This window comes from Musa acuminata, chromosome BXJ3-7 (assembly GCF_036884655.1).
Source record: "Musa acuminata AAA Group cultivar baxijiao chromosome BXJ3-7, Cavendish_Baxijiao_AAA, whole genome shotgun sequence".
Lineage (NCBI taxonomy): Eukaryota > Viridiplantae > Streptophyta > Magnoliopsida > Zingiberales > Musaceae > Musa > Musa acuminata.
This window is the reverse complement of record NC_088355.1, coordinates 7,769,480-7,796,932: the sequence shown is the minus strand read 5'-3', so window position 1 is coordinate 7,796,932 and position 27,453 is coordinate 7,769,480. Positions and strand designations below refer to the sequence as shown.

Here is a 27,453-nt window from a genome sequence, read left to right as displayed (position 1 = left end):
CCTCCGCCTCTGCCTTCTACTTATACTCTCTCTTCACCTCCCTCCCTTGCTCTCTCTCTCTCTCTCTCTCTCTCTTCACCAAGTGTCATGTTTCAATATGTATCTACCCTTGAGCTGTCTTGCTTGGGTTTGAACAGCAGGACACACTCCGCACCGAAGCTCGGACGGAGGGCGCCGTAAGTCTTCGTTCTTCTGTTCTACACATCTCAGTGCCTTCCTGAGGCCTGATGCCATGCTTTTCTATTGACCTATTTGCTTAAAAGCATGTTCCTGAGGTTTCTCCTTTATAGTTCATGACCATTCTTTGCTTGGTCTTCATCTCCAAAAAAAAAGTAGTTCTGTAGATGTGGATTTCTCTATTTCTAACAAGGCAAAGATTCTAACAATATTGAAAAGAAATAAGGATGCATACCTCTGGAAATGTAGAACTAAAAGACAATAGAAAGGGGCAGCGTAGTAGAAATAAACACAGATAATATGACCTAGTAGACTCTGAATTGAAAATTTAGAGGGCAGTGGAAGTCCTTACCAGAGCCATTCCAGAGGGAGAGAAGTTGTCTTTTCCATGTTTGTTGCAATCACACCACAGCATGAACGAGTGGCTAGCTGGTACTGATTGTCTTTCACATCTCAAGGACCTGCACAGATTGCAAAAGAATTTGAAGTAGCTTCGGATCTGTTCATGTACCATCTCATCTTCTACGGTTTTGACACACTAAGACTTACTCTTCCTTGTGTTTCATGTCAATTACGCCATGCCCACTGTGTGCATTTGTTGTTCGCCTTGTAGTACAAGAAGTGATGTTTCTTTGATGCCACTCGGGGATCAAACACGCTGCTGGTCTGATATCCCACCTTTGTTTCGAACCTTTAGATTTTGATTGTTTTGGTTCGCTGAACTTACGCATTCCGACAGCTGACTTAAATGCATCCATATGCGGTTCCTAATTCTTGTGGTCCATCATCTTCTTAAATCTGCCTTCTCCAAAACTTACCCGAGATTTTTAGGCACTGTTGATTGCAGATCGGTATGAGGTGTCTTGTAAGATGGAGACTGGCTTCTGCCGATGAAGGAGAGGCAGCGGTGGAGGTCTGAGGAGGACGCCGTCTTGTGTGCGTACGTGAAGCAGAATGGGCCGCGGGAGTGGCACCTGGTGTCCCAGCGCATGAACGTGCCCCTGCTCAGGGACGCCAAATCTTGCTTGGAGAGGTGGAAGAATTACCTCAGGCCGGGAGTTAAGAAGGGGCCGCTCACCGAGGAGGAGCAGCGCCTCGTGATCGGGCTACAGGCCAAGTACGGCAACAAGTGGAAGAAGATCGCCGCTGAGGTCCCAGGCCGCACCGCCAAAAGGCTCGGCAAGTGGTGGGAGGTCTTCAAGGAGAAGCAGCAGAGGGTGGTGCAGCGAGAGATTAGCAAGTCCGTGGTAAGCTCCACCGATCCGGGTAAGTACGACCGCATCCTCGAGAGCTTCGCGGAAAAGCTAGTGAAAGAGCAGCTGATGGCTGCGCCATTACTTCCCCCATGGCTTTCTTCCAACACCAACGGCGCCCACCGACCGCCGCCATCTCCCTCCGTGGCTCTTACTCTCTCGCCTTCCGCTGCGCCCCCTGCCCGCATGCCCTGGACGCAAGCAGAGCGAGCCGTGGAGAGCGGTCCGGGTTTTGTACCTGGGTTCGCCGTGGTGGATGGCCGCGTCGTTGCCGACCTGGTCGAGTGCTGCAAAGAACTGGAGGAAGGGCATCGGGCGTGGGCGGCGCACAAGAAAGAAGCGGCCTGGAGGCTGAAGAGGGTCGAGCTGCAGCTGGAGGCGGAGAAAGCCTGCAAGAGGAGGGAGATGATGGAGGAGATCGAGGCCAAGATCAGGGCGCTCAGGGAGGAGCAGCAGGCGGCGCTAGAACGAATCGAAGCGGAGTACAGGGAGCAGATTGCCGGACTGAGGAGGGAGGCGGAAACGAAGGAGCACAAGTTGACAGAGCAATGGGCGACGAAGCATATAAGCCTGAGCAAGTTTCTGGAGCAGTTCGGGTGTCGCCAGTGGCCGTCGGTGGAGATGAACGAGCGCTGAGGGCAGTAGGGGTTGGGGCTGCTCTGTTTCTGCATCAGTGTCGCTGCGTTACCATCCAACGTCTGTAGCTTTTTTCCTCAGATTTCCTTGTTCTTGAATCGTAGCAGTCAGTGAATCGTGTAGAGTCACTCTGTTTGATGTCTATTATAATTTTCATTTATCGAGCATCTGAACACTTAGGCACTCCTAACAAACTTTCAAAATGTATAGGGCCAGTAGTGGGCCATTTCCATCCTTATCACCTCATAGGTCATGTGGCATATAAGGTGAAATAGATGCAAGAGGAAGGGAAACAGACCTTGGGTATTTGGAGCAGCAGCTTTACCCTCAGATTCCAAAGGTCCGTCAGTCTTCCAGTTTGCCATGGCACTACAAAGCAAACACAAGCAACTGAATAGAGAGACCAATTAAGCGTTCCATCTGCAAGCGAAGATTGAATACGATAATAGCATATACCTTGATGAAGCTTCCGGTGCAGTAGCATACCATGATGAATACGATAGTAGCATACCATGATGTAAATGGACGACATAGCAAACAACAGAGTATAAAGGTCAAGGAGACGATGATTGACGAGAATCCTACTTGGAAGTAGACGTGAAGGCCGAGTGAAGACATGATGAGCTTTTATTCCACTGCAGGTTTCTAAAACCATTTCTCTCATCTTAAGGGGGTTTGTTTATGTACAATTATGCCGTTTTGGATGCTTGAACATCTTCATGTAAGTTGGACATCCTTTGTGCAAAATAGCATATTTCTGCAAAATTAGGACATCATCTGTACATTTCAAATGAGAAACCAACGCAGACTTGCATGACCACTGGGTATCAGTGGAGATTACCAATCCGCCAAATGTTTACTCAGATTTTCAATTTTGGATCTGCAGCACATCTCAAGTCTTTAACCTGCTAGATCCATGTAAGAATCATACCTGTCAACAAACAGGAGCAAAAAAAACAAGTTAGTAGGTCATAATTGGCAAATAATCAGTTCATAATTGTCCGATAGCAAGAATCTTTCAAAAGAGAAAAAAAAAAAAAGGGCAGATAAGTAGGTAGTTATAGTATATTTCAAAATTCAAAGGGAAATCCTTCAGTATGGTATCGTATATAAGTGCAAAACTAAAAATTGAGTACTAAATAAGTTAGTTCGGTCCATGTTAGATATCTAAAGGGAACTTGTATCAACCAAAATATGCACCGTTTGGAACAAATCAAGGTTACAAAAGATACTTACATCTTGTGTATGAGGTGGTCATGGCCATCTTAATGTTTTTTTAGTTCTTGGCACTTTACGATCCAATTGGAGGCTCAGTTAATTTCCTCTCCTGTATGCTCGGAAGGATGGTATTGGAACTATGGGAACTGCTGTCTGTAGGCAAGTTCAGGTGTTCAATATTACCATCGCAATCATTTTCCTTGAATGTAAAATCAAGCTGCTTCTCCACTGATTTGACGATTGCAGACCTTTTGGACCTCAACCTGTACGCGGGAGAAACATTAAAGCTCTTTCCATTGTATAATATGGTTCCACTGTCACAAGGACTAGAACTGAATTTTGAAGAATCGGTTGCCTCTGAGTTATCTCCACTCTTTCCTTCTACAGTAGTACCAGAAGTGTCCAGAATTTTTAACCTATCTGGCTGTGACGAACTACTATCAGAAGCAAACATCGTTTCTGCTTCCCTCTTTGTCCTCCTGAAAATAGAGGGAGTGTTGGAGAAACTTCTAGCTGCACTTTTTAATACAGATTCAACACTTTGAATTGAATTCCTCCCGGTCACAGAGGGAGGAGTCAGATAACTATTTGGCGAAGTCACAATCGCTGAGCAGTATGATTGTTGGATGGAATCATGTGTGGTTAATAGAGTAGAAGCTGCAGAAAGGCAAACATCTTCTAGTTGGAATGGCTTGTAAAAGAGAGAACCAAAAACAGGAGGAGCTTCCAACTTCGATTTTGTTGGTTGCAAGGTATCATTCAGCTGATCATTCTCACCGGAGTTGCTACACTCTGCCAACTCTGTTTCTGGATCAGATCTAGTGCAGATATCAGATGTCGAGGTATGCTTGCTGCATCCAGTATCTGGATCATTAATTCCCCTTACAGTCAAATTTGTTAAAGCTTCTGTCTTAGAGTCTTGAACTGTTGACAATGCCAACCAATTATTTTGGTCTTCCAATTTACATGGTTCAGCAGGCAAACCAGAATCAAAGGAACAAACTGATCCAGAAAAAGCTCTGGTAATTGTATCTGATCCTTCGCTCAAACTAAGAAGTGAATGTCTACCATCTAGGTTGGTTATTGCCTCTGAATCATCAAGCATCTCAGGTTTTGGAAACAGTGGAAGCTTACCAGAAGCCATGAAGAAATCTAACTTTTTCTTTAAGGAACTATTCCAGTGATTTTTTATCGAGTTGTCAGTCCTAGCCACAGAAAGAGATTTAGAAAATCATACCAAAATGATGAGTGCTAGCAAATGAAGAAAGCCAGAATTTGACGAGTATCTACCAAAAATAAAGTCAGTTAATACTAGTTATAAAAATGTTAAATACATTCACTTACATTATATAATGTCCAGACTTATAAATAAGTATGTCCATAGAAAACAGCAGATAAGTGCTCATAGTAAAGAGCATAACAAAGACAAGATAACCTTACCACCAAAAATTGAGTGGATGAAATCCAAAAAGATAATTCACAATAGGAGTCGCATTACAGAAAGTAATCAGTTAAGCCCCATAAAATTTTGCAAGAAGCTACAAGCCTAGATATGCATGTTTTACACATGTTCAGGTTTTCCTTTTCTATGATTAAGAAGTTAAACCATTAGAAGACTTCCAGAAAATACAACTGACTAACATGTCTGACGAGAGTCGATACCTTCCAGGTAAGACCTTTGCAATTTCTGCCCATTTATTTCCATGTACACAATGGGCATTCATGAGCACAAGTTCCTCCTCTACGGTCCATGCATCTTTCTTTATTGTAGGATCCAAATGATTATGCCACCTATAAAGTTAAAAAATTGCTCCTTCAAATGAATTTTAAACCATAAGTTCATTATGATATCATTAAACTGTAAAAATTACAGATTTAAGTTGTCACTTACAGCCTATAGAAGTTACATGAAGTAGGTACTTGGAATCAAAACATGGATGCCAGATTAGTTTTCTCATTTAGGACAATGAAAAATCTAGTCATATTAAAAAAAAAATACAATGTTGACGTAACAAGATATTGGTGCTCGCTAGGTGTCGAGTCCATAGATTAGTTTTAAACCATAGAAATGAGGTTCTTTGGTGAATTTAGAAGTTTAACAGGAAATATAGAAAAGAAAAGAGTTAATCAACCACCAAACCAGAAATTCAAGTAAAAGTTCATATTCACTTTTCATGGGAACAAACATCAGCAAATCACTAGAAGCCAAGTGTATTATACCTTCGAAGGATGACCTATTAATATCATAATACAGCTTCTTGAGTACAAGATGCTCCAAAATTGATTTTCATTAACTAAAGATCATTTCCGTACTAAAGAAGTTATGACTGCAATAGTGTGTGAAATATTGACCGGTATTTTCTGAGAGACCATGGAGTCATGGAAATCCCTTATGTCCAGTATGTGCAAATGGAGTTGACTGACATCCTTGGAGTATTTAGGAGTAAAATTGTTGTTTCTTATTCTATAGTGGCAAATGGGAAAAAATTATTTATATTAGGAAAAGAAGAACAAAAAGAGGTCATTCTTTCAAACTATAAATTTCTTCTATTAGCATTTTCTCATTATCACCAAGATAGAAGATTGATAAGAATAAATTTACATTATTTTTGGCCAAAGTAGCTATTTGGAAAGCTCAAGTTCACCTAATTTCCTAATTTGTCATTTATTTTATGTAAACAACTTTAAACATTTATAGAAAAAATTCCCCTTAGAGGTAAAACTTTAGACATAAAAAAGAACTATGAAACTAATTTCTCAAAACAAAATGTAATTACAATGAATAAATTTCTCAAAACAAATTCCATTATATAAATTTCTCTTCTTGACATTGAGTTAAGTAGTTGCAAAGCAGATGATCTGAATTCACCTCTCTCGGCATTGCTTCCCAATTCGACCAGGAAGAGATTTTGCAATTATAGACCATTTTGTTGCCCCGTACTTTGCTACAAGACTGATGATCTTCTCATCCTCCTATAATTAAAATGGGAAATAAGATCGTGTCTTGAAGTATTAATTCTCTAAAGCTACACCATACTAAGAAAAGAAGCAAGCATCAAACCTCGGGCATCCATGGACCTTTAATTAGTTCAGGATTGAGAACCTTTTGCCACCGATGAAGACATTGTACTTCAGTTCTATGTGGAAAAAATTCAGCTGCACAGACAGAGAATAACATATAGCATCAAGTATTGGAGAATGTTTGTAGTAACTTCTTATAAAAAAGTTGCAGTGTTATTCAGGATCCTAAAGCTTTATATATTTAAAACCTTTGAAGTGAAAAGACTTTTGCAACAACTGTAACATAAACCAATAACTCATAGCTCCATGCAAGATGATCTAACACAAAAGTACAAAGAGATGCCTGGGCAAGACAAATCTCATTATGTTTTAGTAGATGCAAAACAAATAATATCAAGGAGATAGTTGGAACATATAATATATCCTGTCCCTAATAAAAAAGCTATAATTTAGTTTTATGAAGCATTTTAACCAACTAGGCCTTAGCCTAGTGGTTGGTTCTCCTCCTATTGAAGCGGTTTCAGATTTAAATCTTTGTAACAGTGGCAACTGAGAAGCTGACACCAGAACCCAGGTAATCCAAACAGTGGGGAAATAACACTTCTGTTGTTCTCAAGTTCTTTTGAAAGATTTTGTTGGCAGGATGTACTAGTGAGACTGCCAAAGTTCTCATATAATGGACAAAAACTTGGGATTTTGATTCTAGAATCCACACAATCTGAACATACACTGATTTATGCTGGGATCACCTTCTATCATCATACCTGCAAACTTAGAGACCCTTAAAACCTCCTTGGTCTCCGTATGGCATCATATAAAATTAACAGTTTATGCACCAAAGATCATCATGGATATAACTACAGGTACACTCACTAGATGTTAATTTTCCTTTTCTTTTTTCATTAAAGTAGCACCAACCTGTTATTAGATTCAAGACTGGAAATTTGCTTCATAATCAAATTGCATGCATGTCTCTCTGGTACTGTCTATGACTGAAGCATAAGAAGCATAAATATGATCTCAGTGCAAAAGGCCTCTTTATCAACTAGTTGTACTAGAGCAGTCATGAATCTTACCCTTCATACTATAAATGAGAAAACTATTGACCTTCTTAGATCGACAGCAACACTTAGCTGAGCAGAATTTCCAGTGAATAACACTAAACAAGAGCCACTACAAACAGAAGTATCACCTGAAATATTCGAAGATACTACAAGACGGTTAATATTCACAAACCCTTTTATCAGTTTGCAATCAATTAAAACTTGGTACCTCAGGACCGTACCAAATTAATAAGTTGTCAAAATCATAATTGGACCAATAATGAAAGCCTTGCTTCAAGATAATTTTGAAGCATACTCCCTAATATACCAGTACCATATCTGAGAGAGATTTAAATCCTGTCATGAACTAGCTCTAGTTGCTCATACAAATTACTATAAATCTAAATTTGCATTTTTTAGAATGTTTAAGAAACCTTCTTATACAGTTCTTTTCCATGCAAAGTTTCAATAAAGCTTCAAGCATAAACATGTAATGCTTGTGATGCTCACAAAAAAAATATTCTCTCACCCCAAAGACATGCAAGTGTCTATACTCCCTCTATACCTAGATGCTTCCAAATTTTGATGCGTTACCTATTCATGTCTACTATAAAATCAAAAGGTACTAACCACTTAGTAACAAGACCAATTTGCTAAGTTGATCTGTAGTTAAACTTCATGCTCCAGATTATCTTATCAAAAACCTCACTCTTGAAAACTCTAAGAAATTTCTCCAATTGCTAAAGATATCATTCATTATATGTACATACATATAGACATATAAAGGTTGACTCAAGGACACATGGCTCCTGTGGAGGGCCAATGTACGCAGCCTTAGCTACTAGCAGAAAAGTTGTTTCGATGACTGCAACCTTACCCTGACACCAAAGCTCGCTATCATGATGTGCAAATCATGGTTCGCCTTATCGGTTCGTACTGGTACCAATCAACTATCAGTACGGTACATATCAAGCCGCACCGAGCCATATTGAGCACACTGACACAGTATATGGGGGCGTACCAATGTATCACCCATACTGGTCCCCTATTGGAACAATACATACCACCTATATCGAGCGGTACGTTATGTTATGACGAACCTTGGTGCAAATATACATCTTGCATAAATTTGCAAACTACATTTGTAAAGAAGAAGACAAATGGGACTAAAGGAGACTATCTTGGTCTATGGATCATAATGAATAAGCAGTAGCATGAGATCACTATACCTATTTTCTTCCAACATCTTCCTTTGTAAGCTTCAACAGCTTTCCTTAATGTCTCATCCTATGCCATGTAAAAAAGAAAAACTAAACATAAGTAGCATGAAAAAAATGAGAGCATTCATTCAGATGATCATTAAATTACTTATAATACCAAGATACCTAGATGTAAGTTAAAATGTCTAGTATGCCTAATACAAATTCAAGCACTACAACAGTATTTAATAGAATCCTCTGCTTCTTAGGAAAACTTCTGCGGTTTCAGAAATCAAGGACTTGCTCCCTTGAGCTAATTAATTTTTGGTCAGATTTTCTTCCAGCTTTCCAAATAGAAAAGATACTATAAAAAATCATTCCTAAAAAATTAAACATTATTGTATCAAAGTGAAAAAAAATAATGTTACTAGGACTTCTGCTTCCGCACAGGCAGAAAAACTTACCAAAGTTTTTGCTTATATTACAAGAAACAACTTGGAGATGAAATGGCACTAGATCCTTTTTTATTTCCAGAGTTTCTTATATTCTTGCATCATAATATTGCATTCACAACAATAAATGATATGTGACTCAAATAATTCATTAGCAAATTATTATTCCTCTTTGTATACCCTTTTATCATTTTAGCCTCCATGCCTAATCAGACAAATATGTGTCTGAATGTTGTCAACATGTCGTTATCCATGAGAGACTAGTCAAACACGGTACCAGGAAATAGTTATTGGGTTGAGACCTCATCAGGTCGCAATACCCATCTGGGTTTGAGAGACAACAAATTTGCGAGTCCAAGTCAGATAATAATTCAAAGATATTTATTGAAATTCTGGATAGCTTGTGGTTCTTAATGAATCCAAATACGATAGAAGCCGAGAACAATGAAAAGCCACTTACCTCTTGTGGTGTCCAACCACCCTTAGCTCGCCTTATAGGACCACTAGTTCTCCTAGATATAAGATAAAGACCAACAAAGACAAAAGGAAGTCCATATAAATTAGTTTTCTAAAGAGAACACATAATTAGTAAAAGAAAGGGCACAGCCATACATCTTGAAGCTTAAATATGAAAATGAGACAAATACCGAAAAAATATTGCCATTTCTAACAAACGAAGCAGTACATGAAACAAAAAAAATAACTTGTAAGAAAAGCAAAATCAATGCTTGCATAACAACTCAGTGTACTTGGGCACTGAAAAAGTAGTTATTGCCTATTTAAGCTTCATCTTTTGTACCCCTTTCCCAAAAACATAAGACGTTCATTATGTATGAAATAACCTCCAAGAATTTATACAACAATTCAAGGTATACAGTTTCGAATAATACCGTCAGGTACGGGTGGTACGTACCGGTCCGTCAGCTGACCAGTACACGGACCGCCCATTACTAGACGGTATATATATATATATATATATATTAAAGGTGACGTCGCGTCGCCTTTTTCGACGACGTCACCTTTTATAAATATATTTTATATATAAAAATGAGGCGACGTCGCCGAATTATATATATATATATATATATATATATATATATATATATATATATATATATATATATATATATATATATATATATATATATATATATATATATATATATATATATATATATATATATATATATATATATATATATATATATATATATATATATATCGGTGTACCGCTCGGTATATTGTATCGTACCGTACCAAGCGAATGTCGAAACATCGGTACGGTACGATATTTCAAACCTTGCAACAATCTATGATTAAAGCTTTTGTTTGTCTAGCAGCTTTTTCATTTGTAGATTCTTTAAGCAAAATGCTTAAACGAACTATGGAAAATCACCATTAAATGCACCCAGCTAGAATAGTTAAGGACTCAAATCCTAGGAATTTGATAAACTCTGTAGAGTATATAACACCAATATCCAGGTCCCATCATGTAGGTCCTCACGAACCAATACCAAAACAAAGAAGGATATGCCAAATTCTGATTAGTCAATGTACAAAGTACAAACTAACCAAAAAGAAATCACCAACGCAGCTACATTACGAAGACCAATCGCTACATGCATACACATGTAATTAATATCAATGTTTTTGGACTGTCAAATTTGCCTTATGTGTGCACTAAAAGACCACAGAACTTTTATTCCCCAATTTCTTGATGTCAACAGAAAAGTGATAGTTTTACATTTTGCAGAAAGAGTGGAGGTCTTTCCACACTTTTACATGTACCTAGCAACTGAGTACATGAGTCTAGATTTTAAAAGATATGACCTAACTTTTTTATATTTTTATCTATACTAATTTGTAAAAAAAAAATTATATGTTAAAAATATATTAATACCATTTCAAAACTAAAGTTATTTCTGAGATTTTTTTCTTTTCTTTTCCCCTTTTTTATTTCTCTTCTCTTCTATTTGTCTCCTTACCTGTATCGTATTTTATCCTCTCCCCTTCTAATTTATTCTTTGTTTTTTTTTTCTCTTCTCCTCCACTAGCTTTTCTCATCATCATATGGCTGAGATACTGTTAGTTTTGCACATAATAGAACTGCTTTGTTAAAGGATCTAAGTTGTAATGTGTGAAAAACAAGCTATAATATGACAACTATTTGGGCTAGCTACATGGATCCTTTAACACCACCAAACTTTGTTTAGGGCATGGTTTGACCTTTTAGATACTGAATCAAGAACCCATATGGGTTCTGTATGTGCAGGCATACCATCACACAGTATGCCAGCATGTGGTATGTAACGTGTTTTAAGATTTGAGTACATGCAGTGTTGGGAGACACATACTGAATCCATGTGGCGAAGCTGACATACCATCGGACTAATACGAACCACCCGATATTTAGAGATCAGATCAAAACATGGAACCATGGTTTAGAGCAACCTCATAATTTTGTATGAATTAGCACTGAATCCCACGTGACAGGGGCAGGAGTTGCTTTCAAAATATCTCTCTCTAGGTACATGTAAAACTTTACCCCAAGAGGTCCTACCGCAAACTATAATCTAGAAACCTATACATGAAGTGCACTTTCCCTCTCTTGCACCCTCATGCAAGCAATTGAAACAGCACAACAGTAACACATCATCTTCTCTGCCTCATGATTTTTCCCTCATCTTATTTTTCTTAGTGCTACCATTCTCTCTCTCTCAAATTCTTCTTCTCCAACGACTGATGATCCAAAATCTGAGAGAATTGGTTGGTTCTAACCTGAAATCAACAAGTCCAACCTCGGTCATAACCAGTCCAACCAGGCTGCATACTCATATACCACATCAGAATCATATTGTGTTATAGCAACATGGGTATACTGAGGTAAAGTGCCGGGCCCAAGCACCATGGATACAAAGAGTAATACTAGATGGTCTTGAGTTCAAGAAAATTACCATAATTTTATAGAGAGAGTAAGCCATGAAAAGATTGCTATCAAGTTTTGTATCCAACTCTTGTAATTTTCAACTTCTGTATTCCCATTTAGAGTTCAAAAGAAATCATCAGTCATAAATCTGCTGCTATTGTTTGAGAGAATGATTCGGTCCTCAACAAAGGAAAGCTTGCGTATCATTAGGTTGCCTAAAAGATACATCATATGTACTGTGATACCATACAAAAAGAAGCACCAAAGCAAGTCTTGGCAACTTCTATTATTATCTCATAAAGGCTTTCTCCAACATTTTTCGTGATCCCGCCCAACAGAGTAATTTACCTATTTACTTGATGAACCTGAACCACTGATCCAAAGCTCCTTAAGTCTAGGTTAATCTTCTTAAGTCCAAATTGATGTGGTACATTCAATCTAGTCCTATAAATCAACACAATTGTCTCTCACATCCGTTAAGCTGGAATGTCACAATCTTCCCTATTTAAGACTTGTCATCCTCGGTAAGACCCAAACATAACTCCAAATCATCCTAATACACTGAATGTATAGTCCAACTTAGTGATGGCTCCACAACGTGGTGTACCTCCAATCTCACCCACCCACAAGTAGTTCTTTTCCACTTGGGCCCCTCACCATAAGCAATAATAGAATGCTCTAATACTATTAGTCATGATCCAACTGGAGATCTCGATAAGTCTGAACCATTGGTCTATTATACTTAAGTCTTAAGTTAATGGTGATGCACCCACTTTGGCCCTAAAAACCAACTCAATTATTCTTCCACGTTCGAGATGGAGCTAAACTAGGGTATCATAATATTATACAAAAGAAGGCTTTCTAACAAGAGAATCTAAAAAGATGCACTAGTAGAAGGTTGAACATTATGTTCACCTTAAGATGTCCTTAGACAAAGTGGAACTAATTAAATGTCTGAAAGATTCATGTCACAGGAGATCAAGCCAGTTTCTGTTAATCAATATAGTCGATGAATTAATCGTCTCATTAACTACATTAATTCTACAAAAGACTACATGAGATTTATTTTTCTTGAGTTATCTGAAATTCGTATAAAATATATGCAAAAAGAGTAAAAGAACTAAACTTAACAAACCTTCTCACATATTGAAGCAATTGAACACAAAAAACAATTTAGCTACTGCTCCCATTAGCTCAAAAACCAATCAGTCGACTTAGATAATCAATCAAAATTCAATGGAGAACGTAGCATCCGTATTTAAACATCACTACCCTAAGCATCCGAATCCAAAATTAACAAACAAAACAAACCTCCCCGATGGTGAAGGCGCTGGCCTGCTACAAACAGCAGGTGACATTCTAGTCATTCCATAACTTCCCTCGGACAGGGATGAGCTCGAGGCTGCCGCAGATTGTTTGTTCTCCACACAACTTTGCTCAATCTTCATTCCAAAGAAACCCCTATAACCTACAAATCACATCAAAACACAACATCAAAAGCAATTCCAACGGCCGAACCCAAGTAACAATAGATTTTCCCAATCCGAAACCAGCAGCAACAGCGGCAATCGACTCAAAAGACTAGGGTTAGAGACCAACAAAGAAGAGAACAAGACCAAGTATGATCGACAAAACTCCAGAAAAGCATCGATCCAAAGCGGTTCCAGGAGGAATTCATGAACAGAGATCGCTCAATCAGCAACGCAGAAGATTAAGAGGGACCGCAGAATCGAGTACCTCCAGGGGATGAGGAGCGTAGGGCGGAAGGGGAGCTCGAGATCTGATTCGAAACCCTCGAATCGAAAGAAGCTGGCGGGACTCCCCAAGACGGGAAGGTCGTTCGAAAGGAAACCTCGCCCGTTGAAGCAGACGGTCAGAGAGAGATAGAAGGGGGGTGAAATAAAATAATACTATATACGAAGGGAGAAAGGGAAGCGATGAGTCTGGTGACGGCGCCGTGATGAGGGCGTTAGCGTTTGGGCAACAATGGCAGGTCTGGCGGCACCGGTCACTGACGGTGAGTGTCTTTACCGTTAGCGAGAGACAAGTTTGAACCTCGAACGGTCCCATTCACTTCGCTTTTTGGTGTTGGGTCGGTTGCGGACCGTCGGATTTGGTGCGAGGATGCTGATTCAACGACTTGTTGTTTTCCTCGTTTTTGGGGATCCGTTAAAACCGACCCTGTAGGATAATACGGGTCGGGCCACCGACGTGATACAGATGGAGGCTCGACCCGGCTTAGATCCGACCCGAATCGCCGACGTCGTACGGATTAGACCTGGCTTAGAGCCGATCCGAGTAGTTGCCTAAAAACAAAAATCGCGCCCACCGTGGGGCTCGAACCCACGACCACAAGGTTAAGAGCCTTGCGCTCTACCGACTGAGCTAGACGGGCGATGTTAATCAATTAAAACTTAATTTTATATATTATAATATTATTAGCACTCATAAATCATTCAATTATAATATGGTACATGAAGCATGCTTGAACAGGATAAACCAGCAAACTCGAGGACAATCTCATCGATCAGGTCTTCCAACAACAAATCTTCCAGGTCCAGAGCTACGTACTCGGTATCATGTTGAAGGTTCATCCAGCCGTCGTTCCTCGTGAAGTCTCGAGCTACGGTACTCTCCACTGTTTGATCCAGCAGCAGTTGATAGCTGAGGTGCTTGCTGATGACTGCCCACACCTCTTCAAGCACTCGGTGACCCACCGTCAATGGCCGGATCTGGCAGTCGGCGTGCAGAACCCAGGGGCAGTAAGCGAACGAGGTGTCGTATGTTTCCAGCAACACTTCGTTGATGAGATCGAACAGGAGCATGTGCTTGAGCGTGATGTTTGGTTCAGCTGCAGCAGTCTCGAGATCATCCAGTGAGTCTTCGAAGAGTGATGGGTCGACGGGCTGGTCCGGCAAGTGCCATTCTCCAAAGGCCTCTTCGCTGCTGAAGCCAGACATCATGAGTATGTTCCTCACGTATTCGAACTCAGCCTCCTCCCCTTCGTGCACTTGGATGTGGAAAGAGCTGAATTCACTGAACTTTGTTTGAGTTGGTGTCTCCTCAATCTGCTGCTGTTCTAAATTTTCCATAGTAAGAGAGGCATCGATGCCAAAATCAGCTTCTGCAATGGTCATCAACTCCGACTCCTCAGTCTCGCTCTGTGGAGTTTCCCCTGTTGGACTTGTAGTATCCTCATGAACTTTCGAGTCTGTGACCAAGATCTTGCTGCCGTCCAGGGAGCTAAAACTATCTTCGTCTACTATGGACTGTTCTTGTTCATCAATTGGCACCGACGGTTCTTCGGTTTCAACAGGTATCCCACTAACATCTTCCTCCATGAAATGTTCTACCAGCTTCTCTGGTTCAATGCTATGTTCATTGGAGGTAAGAGCAGCTACTGAATCCAGCTGACTAGTGTCACAGGTTTTCACAGTTGTACTACGAGCCACAGCTCTTGAAGTTGGTCGCACCAGTAACTGAGAATTAGAGACTTCATTCCTGAGATCTTTGCTCGCAGAACCCGTAGGAAGTTCTGGAAGCGAAAATATCCTTTTCAATAGTTTTGGTGTCTTCTGCCTCAGTGAATCTGTATCTTCTTTAATCATCATTGACATGTCAGGAGACCTCTTAGATTCTGTGCTCGAAACAGATTCTAGCAACTGCGAGTACCTGCCCAAGGATTCTGTGAGAGAGGAAGACTTCCTGATACTTCGAAGCGTCTGCTTGTTGCTTGAAGAAAGAAGTCCAATCTTCTTAGCTCTCGAGATGCTCTTGCCTAGTCTACGATGCCAGAGACTCTCGGCTTCTTTCTTCACATTTTCTGAGACTTTCTCGCCATAAGGAATCTTGTGAAGGATGCTATCCATGGAGATCCTTTGGTGTTCCTTCTTGTTCTCCTTGATGATGTACTTTATCTTCTGCTTAAGGACCTTAAATCGTGTCGAAACATTTCCAACATTCTTCGTGTTCTTTGTTTCTGCAAAACCAAGTTCAGCGCGGTCTAAAGCTTCAGATTCTGCTTTAAGCATGTTAGCAGCATCTGGATGAGCCATTGATTCCATGGAATGTGCACCATCCTCGACGGCATTACAAGTCGAAGATGGTGCATCTATAGATCCATTTTCTTCCTGTTTATCATCAAGGCTTAGTGGTCTGTTTCTATGAGACCATCCTGCAGCAGGAAATGAACCAGACTTGGTCAGTTTCATGGCTGAAATCGAAGCTGCTTGTTCTTGCGTGTAATCGGTGAAAATAAAGGTAGGATCCTGCAGAAACTTCAGGAACAGTTCCTTGTTCTCGCTGAACAACTGCATCATCTCCATGAACTCTTTGGATTTATAGAGTGCAGCATCTCTCCCTAAGTCATTTGGTATGGAGTCTCTTGCTACATTTAACTTCTTGTCAACGAGCTGGTGGCGACTCGCCCAATTCACGTGACTCTTGCTTCTGCCAAATCGAGATTGCTTCTCAATAGCAGCTCTCTCGCTTGTCATTGGCAAAGGTGGCACAGCTTCGTTGCTAGAAGAGCACTCAGTCACATCTGAGGTAAGCTCAGTTGCAAAGTTCTCATTTTGAGGAGTAAGTTCATCAGGAGAGACATAGTCATCGCTTTCCAAGTGATGAATGGAGAGGGTGCGCTGCATCTGTGATGATGAGGGGGAAGTGTTTTGCTTCTTATCCTTCTCCCTGGACCTCCTTCTGGAGATCAAGCTTTTCATAAGAGCATTAGGGGAGCTTCTGCCTCCAGAATTCTCTTTGTTTTTGGTCTGAAAACCAATCGAAGTGGCATGTCATGCAACGTTCAGGAAATCTGGAAGAAGCAGAAACTTGAAAAGCAAGGTAAGAATTTACAAGCAAGTCTTCATCTTTATCCAAAGAGTTCTGATCGTCGCCAACTGAAGCACTGTTCTGTTTCTTCTTTGGAGATTTGACCCCTGCAGGAAGAATGCCATGACTAAACATGTAGCCCGACAGCAGAAATACCGAAGAACAGTTGAACTACCATGCAATTACATGTACAAACAGATATAAGAACTACAGACATTTTCTTTTGGAGGTTTAAAGTGTATTGTGCTGATTTCTGCCGCAGGTTCTAATTCTGGAGTAATTAATTTGTAGATGTCTTTTATGGACAATGGAACCAAGCATATCATATTAGCATGGAATCCATATACTTCTTTTATGGATTTCAACATAGAAATGAACCATTAAGGATCGAACCAAATCGAACTAGAAAATAGTTCGGTTTCATTAACATAAGGTAGTCCGAACCGGAATCAGTTCGGACCGATCTAATTGAACTGATTTAAAGCATATTAATCAGGTTTGGTTAATTAGTTGATCGATTTTTAATTTTAAATAATTTAAAAAAGATATATTTTCAATTGAATCGATCGACTCAGTGAAATGGTTCAGCTCAAGTGAATCAAACCAGAATCTTTGTTCAATTGTGTGAACATTCTCAAAAAATTTATTTCACAATTGCCATCCTAAACATTCTCGACAACAACTGAATACCCAATCAAATACAGAATCTTCATTTTATATTAGTAAAGATTAAAACAAGAAAAAAAAGGTAACATAAACAAAAATGCTCATTTATAGTATGCCTTTAAAGTCTTTAGACCAATTTGAATCGATTAAGGATTGACGGTAATGAACACGGTTATATTGATATTTTTAAATTAAAATCTTCAATCCAAACCTATTAATCGAATCGAAGAAGATAATATCGAATTGAAACTATCTATAGCATTTGGATTTAGGTTTAGTTTTTCGGTTCGATTTTTTATTCAACGTATCGTCCGAAACAAAAATCAAAACAAACAAACAAACAAACATCAACGGGCTACGGAAAAGAAAACCACTTACTCGCGGAGCTGCTTCTTCGATACGCCAAGGTTTTCCGTATGCGAAGACGCTGGTGCAGATCGAGGAAATGGAGGAGGCTCTGCATGCATCCTGGGTGATCATTTTCATGCCGCAGGGGGTCGGCCATTTTGGGGGCGTCAACAGACGAATAGCATGCGACCTCCGATCCGCTCGACGCCGCGCGACGGCAGGAGAACCAGATCCGACCGCGAATGGCTGGGTCTCGATCCGTCAATCAAAGCCATGTAGATGGAGCTGCGTCTGTAGAAACAAGAACAACAACTCGGGGGGGTGGTGGGATGATCGAAACCAGAGCTAAAAGAAAACAGAGGAGGGAAGAGAGAAGCAATTGAATCGAATGGGAGGAAGGGGATGAGATGCGTACAAGTGTTGGGTAACGATCGGGGACGAGGCCGAGAGGTGGGAGAAGCGATCGCCCCTCCGCTCCATTTCCGGTATTCTTCTTCCCTCCTCTCCTCTCCTTTTTACCGTTTTTTACGCCCCTAACGGCGAACCGTCAAGAAAAATAATTTAAAACGATATTATAACTCCGAGAAATCATTTACTTAAAAGTTTTTTCTATGTCTAAATTCATCAATAATTAATTGTTTTTCCCAAGAAGAGGTGTAAAAATATGGATTAAATGTCTAAAATCCAACCAAAGAATGCTCAACTACTATGATTCAGAGTAGTAAACATTTATTTAAAATAATTTCTGTTAATTTCAACGAAATGAATTTTGGAAATTATGGAATTTGATATATTTCTGTTTTTGGATTTATATAAACAAAAAATGAACATTTATTAATAATATAAATAATTATCATCCAAAGTAGAGATTTCTACCGTATACTGCATATTATGTTAGAAGGTGAAGGCATCCTCTTTCTTCTTCAAATCAGGGTTTATGATGGTACATGAATCAAAGCACAGAAAAGAATCTCGCAATTCATATATTCAATCATCAATGCAACATATGCTCATAAATTAGAGCTGTCAAAAGAGGACTCCACCTAATGCAAAGACTAGAAGTAAACATGCAAATATGAAGGAAAAGTTGCAGACAAGAAGTCAACATCATGCCTTTCTCAAGCACATTGAGAGTATGTGACTCTTTTGAACAAAGGATGTTGAGACTGGATTGATCAGGAAACATGACATCAAAAACCCCGCAGTAGAAGCTTCTGTCAACTCTTGAGCAGGTGATCCAAGTTGTGATTCTGGAAATCATCAAAAGAGAGATCTTTGAGGAATTAAATCTCCCTTCGTCAGTAATGTAGCAGTGGCTTTGATTCCTCTGGAAGATGCATCTTTGTTGTAGCCGGACTTGCAGTTCCCTCGGTTGCCAAATTCTTGTAGCCTGAGTTCTCTTGTAGGGGTCTTCTTCTCGCTGTTCCTGCCGCTCTCCTTATCTGTCGATCGATCCCGGCATCGCGCTTCGAGTTCTCCTTTTCGCTGTTGACGATTGCATCATGAGCCCTTGAATCTACCAACTCAGGTCGATGAACAGCGGTTGATGACCAACTCAGGTTGAAGCTACCGAATCCTTGAATCCCACGAGAGATCTTTCTCGCCCGCTCGCGCTCTTCCTTGAGATGTGGCCCTTTCTCCAGCAGCTTCAGGACCCTCACTGTTTTCTCTCTCGCAGCCACGCCCCAATCGAACCTGTGAAGAAACCACCGAAGCTGAGGCAAACAGAGGATCGAACACCAACAGAGCACGACTACATGTACCGGGATCATAAGTGCTAACCCCCGTTCATCGATGTACTCGATGTTACCGAGATCTCGTATAGCTTCTGTATCGCTCTGGAACTCATCCGCGATGCTCCCAGGTCCGTGGGTGAGGAGATACTCGAGAAGTATCAGAGCCTTGTAAGGCTCTCTCCACTGCCGCCTGTCGAGCTTGTCGAACCTGGTAAACCAGCATCAGAAGGATCAGACTGCGCCTGTCGATGAAGCGCTGAAGCGAAAACCCAACCTTTTGTGCAAAATCTCCACGATTCTCCAGTAGTCGTCGATCTCGAAGGCCGCCCGCGATATGCAGCGCATGGTCTTGGCGTCCGGCGCCGACGAGCTCGCGTTGGTAGCTTCCTCAGTCAGTCTGCATGACCGATCGAGCATGGATTCAGCATGAGAAACAGATTCATGCCGATGGCGGGGGTTCACAAGACGAGCTTACAGTTGAGCAGGAGTGACGTCGGTGAGAGCCAATCGCGCCGTCTGGATCTTTTGCTTGAGGAAGTAGGAAGCCTGCTTTCGTAGCTCATGGAAGAAAGGAGCGTCCATGGTGATGGTAGCAGCAGCAGCAGAAGCAAACATGGCTTCGATGGAGAAAAGGGTCAAGAAGCTGGTCGTATTGCTTTATTTGAATTTTGAATTGGTGATTTAGCCGTTTGCTACGGCCTGTGTCATTAATCACTATGGATGTCATCTTCTCGTTTATTTATTTATTTTGCTGTCCTATTACTCCAATATATTATGAATTTTTTTATTAAAATAAAATTCTAAATTTTTTTTTTTTGCTTCCATTCTAAAAGACAAGATTACTGTTGACCTTCACTTGTTAATCATCACCTTTATCCCATCACTTTTGCTTTCAAACTCATTTTTATTTGTTACTGTTGAGGTACCATTAAGGCCCATCATCCTTATTGCCCTATCATCCTCATCGTAAATCTCATCGTCCTCATCGCCCTACCTACTCATCGTCGACTTTGTCAACCTTATCACCCTATATTCTGGATTCTGAGCCCTCTTGTGCTGAAGGAGCACACCAGTCACTACCACTCTATTAGATTAGCAAAACAGTTAAGGAAATAAACATTGACAATAAGTAGAGTAATGAATCATACCCAAGAGAAGAGAGAGGGAAAACCCTATTGTGGTCACCTCCTTCTTCTTTATCAATATTGACAACGGGACAAAGATGAAGCCTTAACGGTAGACGACGATAAGAGCAACAAAATCTCATTATGGAGTAAAGACGACAGATAATGATGAGGAACGATGGTGGTCATAGACGGATAGAGATAACGACCACAGATAATCTCATCTTTTTTAAAATAAAATACGTTCTATCGGAGTAAATAAAAAAAATTCTTTACGAAAAAAAGAAAAAAAATTAAGACTTTTTACGAGGAATTTATTTTTTTTATTATACAATAATGACGACAACAAATCCTAAATTCTCGGCTATGTTAATTTTTTCAATTAAATGAGTGGGAAATCCCCCCAATTAGTACAATTCCAATTCCCACTTTGTTAACCCTCGTATCGTAACAAAGCCCCCTATTCACCTGAAAAGGAAATTGTCTTCTTGTCACGAAGAGGAAGAAAAAGCTACTTTACTGCTTCATGACCTGTGGAGTTCAGCAGGAGGACCAGTCGGTGTGCAGCTGCTGCTGCTGTAACGGTGGTGGGATGGCCAGTCTTCGCCGTTCGAGCCACCGGGGACTCAGTGATCAGAACATGAGATTACAGAGTTTTCTTCCAATCAGAACAGTCAACCGAGCCATGTTCTGGGGAAGAGTATCGAGTTGCTGGTACCTCATCCTGTGCGCTGCAAGAAACGACAGATGCTGTGGCGAGCACAGCCAGAATCTTGTTCCGTGTGCACACCATGGCCATCATCTTCATGGTTCACATGCTCTCTCTACTGTCTACTCTCACAGGCCTCACACAGCCTCTCTGCTCTACAGGCTTGAGCATGCAGCCATGGAGGAACAGGGACGATACACTGAGGGCACAGTAGATAATGCTTGGAGTCGATCAATTGATCTGATGGAACATCCATGTCCTAACCTAAGTCAAACCCATGAATCATTGTTAGTGCATAAAAATAAGCTTTGGGTTGGTCACCACATTGTTCCCTCCTCATATCATATATGTTTGTTGTTTACACAGAGGCCAAGACATGGTGGTCATCATGTCCGACTCTTCCAAGGTTGTCACTTCTCTCAAGATACACTAATCATCTCTCAGAACATTGGACTAATATCATCAGCGTTCAACAAGATGACAAAGATGCAGCTTTTTGCTTGTTGGAGAATATTGATATCAGCTTTCTCATGTCTTGTAATTGCGGCCACCTCAAGATGGAGGGGTGTAAGAAAGATGATGATGATGCTGAAGCTGAAGGAGAAGCACTGAACAAAAACAAGAAGACAACATGAACAAACAGTTTCACTGCACATCTGGAACGATGTCAAGGATAGATTTGTATTCATCTTCACCAACTTTACAGAGATCAATCGGAAATGGGACGTGGTTTCTCATTCACACTTGTGATGTTTAAGGGAGAAGAAGGTGATGGACTAATCACCTGTCCTTTTAACTGTGACCGTGTGCCTGTGAGGGAGGAGGCAGCAACGGGAGGATGAGGAGCAACAGAAGCTTCCTTCTTCTCCCTGCTTTCGTTAAGGTTACAGCTTCTTTGAACCTTTAGCGCTTTGTCCATTAGCATCTTCTTGTAGTGCTTTTCCTCTGCGTCCATGAGGAACTTGAGCGTCGGAGGTGGCGAAGACGGCATCAAAGTCGAATCATCTTCCTGCGACATCTCTAGCATATTCCTCAAGGTCCTCTCTGCGGAACGTTCGGTGTTCTCCCCCACTGTGGATTCCCCATCCTCGGTCTCCAAGTCTTCCTCCGTCTCCTCTATGATGGTGAAGAGAAGCCTCGAAGGACCTGCATAGCACCAGAGCTCTGCGTCCTCTGTGTCTTCTCCTCCAAATGGCATCGCAAACATATCCTTAGTGGAGTTGGATCGGAGGTGGCGCTGCTCGTCGTCAGAGTAAGCTGCTCCGTTCGACGAAATGGAGACTTGTTGAGGTTCGAGAACTGTGTAGCTCTCGTCAGGCTGTCCCTTCCAGCAGCTAAGACTGGGGAACGCCATGGCAAGGCCAGCGTAGTTGGCTTCCACGTCTCTGTTGGTTCTTCTCTTCTTCCTCAGAAAGAAAAGTAATACTCTGCAACAAGAACCAAGAAGATGTAGCCTGAGACTAGAGTCAATCCGACGCCCAAACGACCCAAAGGTTTCATCTCCTTCTCTGCATATCATGACAGAGAACATCCCCAGAATCGCCTTCACTTCCTTCGAACCAACAACCACTTACGAATGAATCGAACAAAGAATTATTAGCAAGCAAGAATGCGAAGCACAGAATGAGCCTCCAAACAACTCCAAACGGAACAGGAAAGGAATCAGAGTACCAACATCTCTTTCTCGCCCCACGGATCAACACAAACAAACAAGACTACGAAAAAAGATTACACCTTTGCCATCAACATCACATTCTGAGGTCAATCATTGAGAACAAAGATCTTACGGCGACAGACATCAAACACTGAACATCGAGGTCAAACATTTGCCACCTCAATCATATTTCGAGACACATCAAAACACAAAAGGAATTCTAAACATACTATGATGAAATATTATAAATATAAATTTAGGTACATGAATCTCACAGAATTATATTAGAAATCATATATAAATAACAAAAAAGAATACTAAAAATTATGAATCAAATTATCAAAATTCATAAACAAATAAAATTATAAATTAAATAATCTAAAAACAATAAATGAGAGATATGAAATTACCCTTCTCCATCACATTGGTCCACCTTCCTTTGGATGCCCCTCACTAATGCGCCGATTGATGAACGAAATTTGGATTTGCCCATCATTAAATAGGAGAGGACGAAGTTCGCTTCGAGAGTACAAAATAAATTTTAATTTTTTATATTATCTTATTTTAAATTTATATTTTTATTCCTAACTTGCTAGCACATAATCGGCAATAGATTTTAATTGTTAGCTGAATTTTCTTTTACACATGTAAGGAAATAAAGTAAAAATATTAAGATAGGGTTTTAACTATAGAAAATTTTAATTTAAGAATTGGGGAATAAAATTTTAGTGATTATATTTCTTTCTATCTTTAGTAATTTGGTACTCAAATTTGAATTATCTCAAGGAAAAAAAATATGGATATTATTCCTTGACATACTTTTCGCTTGATATTGCTTCAAGCAAATATTTACTAATAATATAAACTTATCTTTTTCAAGACACACTTCTTTCAAGAACATTTGATGATTTTCGAGCATCATGAAATAAAATTCATCATGTATGCTTAGTAGTTGGTGGTAGAGCTATGCAAGACACAAATATGATGTTATGCAAGATTTTAACAAGGCCTATAAATCTAAGAGTTAAATTATCATTTTATCGAATCTCATAACCCCTCTTGTTAGAGAATCCCTTCTCTATCGATTATTTTATCTCTTTTTTCGTGTTGTTAATAGTCTAATAGATTCTTTGGACAACATAAGCATCATTTTGAATTATATATGGTGCAAAAAGCTTTCTTTCTCCGTCTAAATAAGACATATGTTCTTATAAAAATCTCGTCAATATTGTCTAGTCTAGTTATTAGTTCAAGTTTGAAAAAGTTATATTATCTCTTTACCGTATGCCCAAAACATTTTACAAACTTCCCTAAAATAAAATCTCTACCTAATATAATATGATCTCTCTAACATATAAATATATTAGCTTGTTAATTAATTAACTCTTATTAACATGAAGAAAATTGATAGGCTTAGTTAGAGGATCCATAATCATCCAAATTTCATTATTTATTTATTTTACATTAACCTACTCCTACTTTTATTTAAGGATTGATATTTTTTTAGATTTACTAACAAGTCTTTAGTGCTTGGCCTTCGTTCTGAACATTTAAAGACATATTCCTAACCTTGAATTTACTCTTGAATTTAAGGATCCATAATCTTAGAACTTTATGGGCTATCTAAGATAATATTCATATTTCATTTTACTCTTGAATTATATTTGAATATCATCGATATATATGATAATAATTTTTTCTAGATATGAATGGAAGTTTTGTTTATGACATTCATTAAGGCAACCTATATTTTAGTTAATCCAAAAGACACTATTAGAAAATTATTTTCTTAATAATTTTAGAACTCAAATCAATCTTTGAATGCACTTTGATCGAACAAATTATTTTTATTAGAAAACATATATTTATTCTTTATAATCTCTTAGTTGTATTGTCTAGAGTTAAGATATATCTCGGTCACTCATCTTTCTTCATGAACATAACAGGTGCACCCCTATAGGGATACACTAGGTTAAAGTTTCTTTAGCTCTTCTAGTTCAATAATAAATTCAATTTACCTATTCTAGGATAATCCAATCAAATCTCTTAAATAATATATAAGGAAATATCTTAGAACAAGGTTATTATCTAACTTTAGTTTTCTCATTCTTTTTTCTAAGATAAGTGAAAAAATAATTGACATTTCTTTCTTTGTTAATTATCTTTAACCATTTAGTGTCAATATAAGCAAAAGGAATTCTTCTAAAATTATAGTGAATTAAAAGAAAATTGATCAAGTGAAGGTAATCAAATAAGTTCAATCAACAATATTATTAGCACGATACACTAAATTCCATGAATATCCAATATAGTATCGAATTCTCAAAACTCTAATAGAGAAAGATCGGCTATTATGGTAACACATAATTCTTAAATACTCGATCTACTTATCAAAGAATTTTCAACTGATATAGCTAGATACCGATGATAAGCTCATGGTGCCTACATGTTTTTAATCATACTATGATACCATAAAGATGTTACATATTATTTTTCTTTTATAACATAGGAATAAGATTTAGTATAGTTAGAAGATTGTTGCGTAAACCAAAAATTAGACATATCAACAAAATATGTTCAGTGAGAACCTCATAAATATATTCTCAAATACTAAAAAATATCGAATAAAGTGAATACAAAACATATATTATTATTATTATGATAATATCAAATTGATATACTCGATGATATCTACTAATATATTTTTTCTAATAATGAATGAAGAGGTCAGATAAACTCTATATTCTACTAACAATAAATAAAGATAATTTATATTGTAATCTCAACCCTCACCTACTAAGGCGATAACTCGATACAGAGAAGCTTCTCAGTATCAGCGGCCATAATCCAACATCTGTTGCAGTCTGGAGACAGAGAGAGAGAGAGAGAGAGATGCCGCCAAACTCGAGGATTGCTGCACCATTCCTTCATCTCCTGCTGCCAAATAAATGGTGCAGTAAAGCAACATGAATGTGGTGCCTATTGGAGCTCGACACAGATCCTCCCCCTCCGACATCTATCGGATGTAGGGCGACGGGGAAGCTTCTGCAATGGAACGCATGGGAGCACTGACTGACGGTGGCCGATAACATCTCGGCTGCTTCTTCCTCCGACGACTTCAGTTTCTTATGATGACCTATCTGAGTCAAAGTTTTCTTTTTTTATATATTTTTCATAAATGAAAAACACTTTTTTCTTTCAAAAATCAACAAAAATTTACACGCCAAAGTTTTAGATGATAAATAAACATAAGAAGTTTTCTTTTTTACTTGATGATAGTGTAATTATTAGTGACGTTCCTGTTAGTCTAACTTAGTTTTGAGCCGCATGCATAATAGTTTCAAAACGAACGATAAAATAGTTCAAGTATTTATCTGAGCGGTCGACTTGTAAGAAGGCTACAGTTGGGTGACGAGCCCATCTCGATTCTTTCGATGCTTAAATTAGAATTGATGTGGAAAGTAAAATTATAGTTGAATAATAATTAATCTTGGTATTAGTAAATAATGAGCTTCAAAGTAAAATATGTCTAAAAAAATATTTTACGAGAAAGATAGAACATTCACTTTTAAGTCCATAGTCATGTGGCGAGTTACGATTATAAGATAAACTTTCCCTTGGATCAATTAATTTATATGGTTTCACATATTTATCCTTTCAAATTATGATTATAATATTTTTGCTATTTTAAATTATAATATTATACATCCTCTCGAAAATTTTATTCTCACACACATATATCCCTCAAACATTTAAATCTTTAGTCACTGACCTCAAATCAATTTAACTGCTACATATTAGAATTATAGTTTTAATATTACTATGCTAATGATCAACTGATGGAGATTAACCGTAACGATTTATCCGAAAATTTTAAACTTTACAAAAATATATGCTAGAGTTAAATTAAGATAAACAAATAAAAAATAATTTAGAGTACAAATATGTCTAAATTTGCTATTAATTTATTACGTGGCTTTTGGGATCATAAACTAAAATTTCAACTTTTTATGGGACTATGCGATGTATAAAATGCAATAACATTTCATACAAATAATGCCAAAAAAAATCAGAAAACAATAAACAACAAAATTATGGAAGATATGAGCAAGAAAAAACAAAAAACAAAGCAAAACCATCAAGAAAAAAATGTTTTTGATTTTTTCTTTTGTAGGAGACATGAATTTGCTTGATCATCTGATCCTTGAAATCGGGTTGCATGAACAACTTTTTGTTTTCCCAGTGCATTAAAATATTATAGTATTTTTCATGATTAATTTAAATTTCAATCTGCACCTTCATTTTCTGTTTAATCATAATAAATATGAAAAACTAAGAATTACATGCAAATAAAATATAAAAAAATCATAATAATAAAAAACACCAAAACTCGATTGATAATGATGCCAATGACACATCACATCACATCATATGATTAATAATGAAAGCCAAGACTCCAAC

At 38.7% G+C, this 27,453-nt stretch overlaps 4 protein-coding genes and 1 non-coding gene across 10 annotated transcripts; 1 reads left to right on the top strand and 4 right to left on the bottom strand.

The window, feature by feature from the left end:
• Positions 1-388: 388 nt before the first annotated feature.
• Positions 389-13,790, bottom strand: LOC103991328 (transcription factor MYB3R-3-like). Of its 6 annotated transcripts, none has more exons than XM_065160609.1 (11): positions 13,663-13,790; positions 13,237-13,393; positions 9,460-9,511; positions 8,578-8,635; positions 6,346-6,440; positions 6,154-6,257; positions 4,947-5,075; positions 3,303-4,489; positions 2,523-2,997; positions 727-2,435; positions 389-638 (listed from the first exon to the last, which is right to left on the bottom strand). In XM_065160609.1, exons 2-8 carry the CDS (start codon positions 13,371-13,373, stop codon positions 3,358-3,360), a joined length of 1,707 nt encoding a protein of 568 aa, XP_065016681.1. In that variant the 5' UTR covers positions 13,374-13,393; positions 13,663-13,790; the 3' UTR covers positions 389-638; positions 727-2,435; positions 2,523-2,997; positions 3,303-3,357. The 6 variants fall into 6 exon arrangements, with proteins under 6 accessions (XP_065016681.1, XP_065016680.1, XP_065016683.1 ...); XM_065160608.1 differs by having other exon boundaries at positions 389-2,196; positions 2,365-2,435; XM_065160611.1 differs by having other exon boundaries at positions 389-2,435; positions 2,523-2,823; positions 2,908-2,997.
• Positions 1,068-2,233, top strand: LOC135643541 (protein rough sheath 2-like). Its single transcript, XM_065160614.1, has one exon. It carries the CDS (start codon positions 1,068-1,070, stop codon positions 2,064-2,066), a length of 999 nt encoding a protein of 332 aa, XP_065016686.1. The 3' UTR covers positions 2,067-2,233.
• Positions 13,791-14,247: 457 nt separating the features above from the next.
• TRNAK-CUU (transfer RNA lysine (anticodon CUU)) lies at positions 14,248-14,320 on the bottom strand. The gene has a single exon. It is a non-coding gene; the product is annotated as a tRNA-Lys (tRNA).
• A 50-nt stretch (positions 14,321-14,370) lies between these two features.
• Positions 14,371-18,295, bottom strand: LOC135642573 (uncharacterized). The gene is made up of 4 exons (XM_065158826.1): positions 18,185-18,295; positions 17,800-18,060; positions 16,780-16,862; positions 14,371-16,694 (listed from the first exon to the last, which is right to left on the bottom strand). Exons 2-4 carry the CDS (start codon positions 17,924-17,926, stop codon positions 14,382-14,384), a joined length of 2,523 nt encoding a protein of 840 aa, XP_065014898.1. The 5' UTR covers positions 17,927-18,060; positions 18,185-18,295; the 3' UTR covers positions 14,371-14,381.
• A 436-nt stretch (positions 18,296-18,731) lies between these two features.
• LOC135642515 (epsin-3-like) lies at positions 18,732-20,145 on the bottom strand. Its single transcript, XM_065158723.1, has 4 exons — positions 19,981-20,145; positions 19,780-19,902; positions 19,552-19,713; positions 18,732-19,464 (listed from the first exon to the last, which is right to left on the bottom strand). Exons 1-4 carry the CDS (start codon positions 20,118-20,120, stop codon positions 19,068-19,070), a joined length of 822 nt encoding a protein of 273 aa, XP_065014795.1. The 5' UTR covers positions 20,121-20,145; the 3' UTR covers positions 18,732-19,067.
• Positions 20,146-27,453: the final 7,308 nt, after the last annotated feature.